Source organism: Alligator sinensis, unplaced genomic scaffold (assembly GCF_000455745.1).
Source record: "Alligator sinensis unplaced genomic scaffold, ASM45574v1 scaffold647_2, whole genome shotgun sequence".
NCBI lineage: Eukaryota > Metazoa > Chordata > Crocodylia > Alligatoridae > Alligator > Alligator sinensis.
Window position 1 is genome coordinate 162,506 of NW_005841832.1, and position 7,823 is coordinate 170,328.

At 43.1% G+C, this 7,823-nt stretch overlaps 1 protein-coding gene across 1 annotated transcript in view; it reads left to right on the forward strand.

Annotated features, from left to right (window-relative positions):
- Window positions 1-7,823, forward strand: part of TEDC1 (tubulin epsilon and delta complex 1) — a 157,953-nt gene that overhangs the window by 34,836 nt on the left and 115,294 nt on the right. Inside the window, exon 4 of the mRNA XM_025193517.1 lies at window positions 6,838-6,858. Within this exon, the coding sequence (XP_025049302.1) occupies window positions 6,838-6,858 (21 nt within the window). The remainder of the gene's footprint in view (window positions 1-6,837; window positions 6,859-7,823) is intronic.

The window sequence follows — 7,823 nt, forward strand, 5'->3', positions numbered from 1 at the left end:
GGGGCTGAGCAGGGGTGGGGAGTGGGTGATTGGGGAGCAGGGGCTGCATGGGGGCGGCTCTGCCAGGAGGCCCCAGAGCCCCCACATGCCCTGCTACAGCTGGTGAGTGTGGGGCTTTTTTTCCCCCTGAAATGCCTAGGCTGGGACCGGGCAGGGCAGCCGTGGGGTCTTCTCTTGCGACTCCCCCCACCTGGGGAGAGGCATGCACAGCAGGAGGAGCTGCCCAGCTGTGCCTGCCTCTCCCCAGCCGATCCGAATCACTGAATCTCTCTGAATCAGTGCCGAATCTTCTGAAGCTGATTCGGCTGAATCAGTTCAGGAGAGTGATCCAAATCGGATGAATCTGAATCCATATCCAAATCAAATACTTCCCTATTTGCAGAGGCCTAGTGCACACTAAAGATCGAAAGTACTTACATATACTTAAAGTTTCAATATTGTTGTTTATTCCCTTTTTATAATGTGGGTCCTTTGCACAAATGTTTACATCTTGATTTTGTTAATTCTTCATTACCTGATGTCAAATTCTTTTGTGATTTCATAATTCAAGTGTATGTGCCTGGCAGAAATACCTGTTTCTCTTTAGCAGAACCAAATAAACTCAGTTTAATTACTTCTATCAGGAAAAAACAAACTAAATCAAACATGCCCTCCAACTTTGAGGTTAGCAGTTTGACTTATCTCGTTTGTTGGAGTTTGATTTGTCTTACTCTGGCTATTTGCAAAGAAATGAGACTTGCATGTGATTTCTAATGCAGACCTTGAAATACTGTACATTTCTCTTTCAGGGATTCTCACTGGTGCTGCTGTCCTGCACACCGGCCTTCTGTTAGAGAAGAGTATTAATATACCAATTACACTTGATTTACCTCAAACCAGAAAGATGAGAAACCTTTGACATCAGGTTCACGAAATATTAGAGTTTTCTGTTTTTCTTTTCACTTACCCAAATTGGAAAAAAAGGTCTTATTAACCTATTGATTCTGACTGTGAAGCATAATTACTTTCCAGACTTTTATGTGCTATATTAGCCTGTCAGGTTTCATTTTCTAAGTTTGATTTATTTTCCATATTTTCAATTTCCTTTTGATTTTTCCTAATATCTTTCAGGTGCCTCTTGCTTTTTACCTTCTGCCTTTGTTTGACATTAGAGCATCGAAGTTACCATGGCGCACTAAACATTTAGGAGGTAGTATGCATTTTTTGTTATGAGGACTAGATTTTTCCCTTTACATAAGACAGAACCTACATAGAGGGCGGTGAACTTCAAAGTTCCTCTTGCAAAGTTTCCACTGTATCATACTGCTAAGGCAGAATACATTTCATAGAGTCAGGGCAACATAGAATCATGGGGTTGGAAGAGACTTCAGGAGGTCATCTGGTCCAACCTCCTTCTATGCAGGGTCATCTCACAGAAATTCCTGCCTGATATTCTGCAGTCTTTTAGATAATGTATTTCACTACTTAATTATCCTCATACTTAAAGTTTCTCTTAAACTTGTCAGAGCAGAGCTTAGTGGTTGAGTTCCTCGGCACAATGGAACGTTCTAGCACAAGGCACGGTGAGATTTTGTACGAGGGAATTTCTCCTCACGGTGGAGAACCCCGCGTGGAAAGGTTCCCGCCACTCATATGTAAATTTACACATTATTATTGGCCGGTTCTAAATTATTCCTACGTGGCGACTAGCAATTGGCTCGCTAGCCGTATAAAAGGTTGGAGCAGTTTCCGCCCAAGTTGGAGAACTCCGCGCCCATCTCGGAGTGAACGTGGCGGACTGATCAACCGCTGACGACTCCCTGTCGCCGACCGACCCCGACGTACCCCCGTGTCCTGCATGCTCGTGTTTAGAAAGATATCTCGTCTTATCAGAGCTCCTCGGTTAAACTGTAACTGAAGTTTGAAGTTAACTTTCTTCCTATGCTGTACATCTCGACAGTGTAAGTAAAGCCATCTTTGTTTGAACCAGTACGCGTTTGTGCCTAATTCTACTCCAGCGGTCGAAAGTACCCATCTATACGTGCCAGGTTGCGGCCACAACCCAGCCGACCCTTTCCCGGATCCCCCTCGGCCCCCACAAAACTCTGATCTGAATCTTTGTTCTTGCATTGTAAGGGCATTGCTATTTCTCCTGTCCCCTGTGGACTCAGAAAACAGTTGATTGCTATCCTTTGCTAACACCCTGTTTTTTTGCATTTTGCAAACTTCAAATTTCCCCTTCTTTAGACTAAATAATCCCAATTCTTCCAACCTTTCCTTAAGTGTCATGTTTTCTAGATGTCTCATTGTTTTCTCCTTTTCCTTTTCTCTGTTTTGGCAGTAGGTTTATCATTTCCAGTGTAATCTCTCATATATTTGAAATGTCTGGTGCAGAGATTTGCCTGAGAGCTTGTATAGTAACCTTTGGCCTAAGTTTTTCGGTTCCCCATGATGCTCAAGCTCTGGCTGACTGTATTTCCTTTTGGCTTCTATGTTTTATGTTGTGTTGTGTGGTGCTTAGAAGCATCACGGTTTTTTCCTATAGTGAATATGTTCACTTAAAATGTAAGCAGGGTTCTTAACCTCCTGCCTTTTAAAGATTATATGCAGCATTGCTGTTCACTGTTAAACATCTGCTGCATTTTACTCAAATGCCTACCTTTCAATGGTGATTTTAAGTGATTCTTATATATATCTTTAATATACAGTACTTGGTAGTGCTGTTGTGAGGCTTAATGTTTGCAGACTGCTTTGAGATCTTTAGCTGATAGGCAGTGTAGAAGCACCAATTATTTTATTATTGTTTAACTATGCTGTCAAATGTATTGACATTGTAATGTTTGCTATTTTCCTGTGGGCTATAATGTCTATGGAAAATATATACTTTAGCCAAGCATGCATCTGGGTATTCTTATAACTGAGATGTATATAATGCAGGAGTGATTTCTTCAGAGATGCCGGCTCTATTTCCATGCATGTGTGTGTCTTTATTCTGCTTTCTCTTGGAACTCAGCATCACTATTGGAGTTCTTAGCCCAAATCGATGTTGCCTTCATTCATTCATCTCATCATGCTAGTAGAGAGAAGCTGGTCCTTTTGCATTCTTGCCTGTGGATCTGTGGCTAGATTCATTCTGAAACTATATTGGATAACCAGAACTTTCATATTATTTAAAATAGCCCTGAAAAGTTAGAAAGACCTGTTATTAAATGGAATAATGAACACCATAGTAAATCAGAAAATGCATTTGTGCTATTGGCATCCAAGAATTAACTGTTTGATACAAATTACAAAAACAAGTACACTCTCAGATTAATTTTATTGGCTATTTTGCCCTTCCTGAGTCCAGTAGCTCACATGGCTTTGCTGTATTCCTGGATGACATTGCAATGCTTGCGTATCTTACTGAAAAGTAGTTAGCAGTTTTAGTCTGAAATCAAGCAGAAGACAGGGTATGTTTGCTCCTAACAGACCAGTGTAGGTAAAATATGTCCCGTGGGCTAGATCTAGCCTACCAATTGATTGTATCCAGCCTGCGGCTGCCCCTGCAGCACTCTACTTGGGGCTGAGACCCACCTGCACTGCTCTAGGCAGCAAAAACTTCAGGGAAGCAGCAGGGGCTGTGGGGGGGTGTGCTGGGTACCACATGCCCAGCCAGGTGTGTGTAGTGGGGAGGAGCTGCAGCCAGGTAGCTCCTGCTTCACTGTGTGGGGCTCCAGCTCTAGCTCCTAGCTGCCTTCTACCCACTCTACCTGCTTGACGCAATGAGCATCCATCTGTGGGTGGCTGAGTAGGGGCAAGGTGACCAGGTGCTGGAGCCTCGCATACTGGGGTGGGAGCTTCCTGGCTGCAGCTTTCCCCTGTCTGGCTGGGTATGTGGTGCCTGGCACACGCCCTCATGGCTGCTGCCACTTCCCCATACTGCCTGCTGTCTGGAATGATGCTGCTGGAGGTGGAAGGAGCTGAGCAGTACTTGGGAGGCCTCTGGGAAACTGTGTGCTCTGGCTGGGGCTGGAACTATTGGTGGGTGCAGGCCTCAGTGTGGCACAGGCTGCCCCAGGTGAGAATGGGTGGAATCCCACTCCCTGCCACACACGATATGCAGAAGCAAGACTTTATTTTGAGCTTATTTGCAGTCGCCTGTATATAAACTAATAAAAATCAGGACACAATTATTTTTAAAAATAAAATTAAAATATATTGCAGGAGATGTTTGATTTTTAGCATAGGTGACATGTATGGAGGGCATGTGCCCCCCTTGGGATTGGCCACCGCTAGCTTCTGTGGGCGGTTGCCGCCCCCCGCCCCTCCCCCGGCTGCCGATGTCGCTGCCAGCGGTCCCTGCTCGCCACTTGCTGCTACCAACAGCATGAACGGTGGCTGCGGGTGGTCCCCACTCACCACCATGGTGCCCCCCAGTAATGGGAGGCACCGGTTGTTCATAATTTTTAGCACATGATTTGTTTCTTTGTCTCTAAATTGTTAAAATTATATCTTCTGAAAAACTGTGCGCGACCCTTGACAGCTCACCAAAACTCTTTAAGTGTCCCGCCAACCAAAATAATTGCTCATCCCTGTTATAGACTAACTAAATCTCTCTCTCACACCCACCCACCCCACTTATACATATACACACACGCACACATACATATACACACACACATAAGGTATTTTTTATGATAATCATATACATGATATATATATGAAACAAAAACTATCATAATATAATATCACTCCATTCTATATACTGCTCTTTGCATGTCCTTTCATAGCATGTGATGAACTGAGCTGGAGTCACAAAAGCTTATGCTACATGTATCTTTAGTTTAGTTAGTCTGCAAGATGCAAATCTACCCTGCCTTATGTTTATCTACCTAGTGGCGTAGGGCAGAGTGGGTGGTGTTGAGGCTGGAGGAGAACTAGCATTTTTCTGGACATGAATGAACTTTTTTGGAGAGTACTCATGGGGAAGAGACCGTCCATGATAAGTTGTTTTCTGGCTCTTGGTTTCTTTGTTCTGTCCCTTATCAGAAAATTAGCTGGTCCCTGGGGTGGCTGCAGCAAATGAACAGGTTCTGAGCACTTTCTTCCTCATGGCAGTGTTTTAGTAGCATCTGGAAGAGGTAGTAGCCAGCTGGTTTTCTGCATGTGTTTGGAGGCAGAGAGTTTACCTGTGGATCGATTCTGTACCTTTATCATGTGAAATTAGTTGCAAAAGTCTAAGTATCAGCCAGCCATCCTTGGGTTCTTTAACTGACCAACAGATGGCAGCTCACAGTCACAAAAGAGCATCTCTAAGGTGAACCAGCTTATATTAGGCTTGTTTTTACAGCAATGCAGAAAGCATAGTTCTTCCCTTTTCTCATTGCACATATAGGGTAGAATAGCAGAGTATGCCATTTTACCAGCACCATGGGTTTATTGACGTAAAACCTGAGGAAACATAAAGATTTAGTATCTGTGAATTGGAAAAGTAAAGAAAACTACAGGAAAATGTGACTGTGCTACAGAGCTTCTGAGCACTGCTGCAGACAGTGTATTATAAGCAGAGTTTTAATTTCCCTCAGGTTCTCCCTGAATCTGTGGGGAATTCTGTTTCATAGTAATTTCCATTGTGAAGAATAAGGATGATGCCCACCGGCAAAAGATGTAGATAGCAGGGCAGGGCTATCTCAAGAGCCCTGTTCCTCAGGGCCAGGACACCTGTCTCTTAGCAGGCAGACTGTAATAAATAGCAGTCACCCCCTTTTTACATAACTGTCTGTCTGAAATCGCATTTATCCATGTCCATGAAATGTACATTTATTCTGTGATGAACAATTTATATAATTGAAGTCTTTGTTGCCTGTTCTAATCCTGCTCAGTAACGCTGCTCTTTGATTTTCTGCAGAACATAGGCAATTGCATACTAAAAAAGCACTTAAAATGGCTTAGGCCTCAAAAGAGAAACAGTCTTTCCAATCCTTAGTTTGATAGCAGTGAGTGGTCCACAAAAATACTGCCTTATCGGTATGGGAAAGATTTTTTGGTATAAAATAAGGTGTGAATTTAAAGTGATATAGTTATACTTGTACAACCCTTTTGTTTGTGCATTTTTATCCAAATATAAGAGTGCCCCCCCCCCTTTTTTTTTGTTTAGTTTATCACTTGGGAAGAGGCTTAAGCTAGACAAAAAAACCAAAACACAACAAAAAGCTCAATAAGTATCCACAAAGCGGGTAAAACTTTGACTAGTAAAACTTTCCTGTGTTGATAAGTTCTTTGTGAGATCATATTAGCTAAGGTTGCATTTGCCCATTCTACTTTGCTTTGACTATGGTCTCTGGTTGAATCCATAGGCCTATAGGGTTCTCTCATCAACTACATGGCAGGCCCATTCTTGATCTATGCTACCAACTTCAGTCAAAACATCTTACTGGAAAAATGGTTATATCATGCTTTACTCTTTCCTGCCTCAGAGGATCTTTTACTGTACTCTTCTGTATGTTACCATGGATCATAGAGCCATGGTCCTCCTTTTAAAAAGTTGTTTAAGGGTGGAGGTCTGTAAATCAGTCATTTGGGTTACCTGCTGTTATCCAAAGCTAGTCTATAGGAAAGTAGAGGTTATTAGCAGCAGAAGTGTTCATCACCTGTACGTAGTAGGAGTTAAAGATATCCTGTATTTAAAAACTTAAGGGGGCACTTGTAGTTCAGGCATTGATCTATGACTCATGAAATCTGGATTTAGTTTCTGACTCTGCCACAGACTTTCTTTGTGACTGAGCAGGTCACTCAATCTCTCTGTTTTTTTTTAAATAACCTAGTTGTATAATGGGATAATCATTCTTCTTTTTTTCCACTCTTTGTCTTCCCTAGGGAGACAGTAAGCTTGGCGAGGTGAGGCGTGTTCCTTCCTATGTTTCTGTACAATGTTTGACTCAGTGGGTCCTTGATTTTGGTTTGAACTTTGGAGCTGTAAGTAATTCAAATAATAATGCTTCCCCTGCAAAGCAGGTCAAGTACCAAGATTTTCTTGTCAGAAAGAGATAGATGGTATCTTGTTGAACTCAGAAGGGGAAGAAAAAAAAAAGATGAATAGGGCTTAAGGAAAATAATGGCCAATCACCCACTTTATTACTTCAGTGAAAATCACATCTGCATTTCCCTGCTGGTCCCATGAAACTAAGGCACTTCAGGAATATCAGCATTCTAGTGTTTTTTGGAACTGAATGCTGATGGGGTAGGAATCATTGGCAAGACAACGTCATCATGGTCCGGTGCAAGCAGCTGGGACTTTGCCCATCAGAGGTTTCATCTTGGTCAGGATAAAGCTAATTTAAACTCGCTAACTGAAAATGAGTGGTTAGATCTTCCTTAGTAAAACTGTTCCATCTCTCAGAGCAGCAAAGGGCCCAATACCCTGCTCCAGGTTTCTTGAAATCTTTCTCTCTACTTTCATAACATTCAGAAATTGGGATATAGGTGCATGATATAGAGCAAGATAAAATTTGGAGGTGTTTCCTGGTTTTCACTAGAGTCCTTATATTCTCTATTGGGTCATTCTGTACTTTGCACTCTGATATATATAGATATATATAAAAAATGTGGATCTCAGAGCCTGAGTTGGTGTCTCTTGTCATTGATGGAGTCAGGACAGTATATGCCAAGCTGCCCCCTTCTGTGAGCAGCGTGCCAGTAGAGCAGACTTGTCCAACATATGGCCTGCGGGCTGCCATGTGGCCTGCCAAGCCGTTTTATCTGGCCCGAGGCAGCAGTGGTGCTGCCGCCGCAGAGCGCAGAGCCACCACCGCCGTGGAGCTGCGGCAGGGGCGCTGCCACCACGGAGCCCGGAGCCGCGCGGA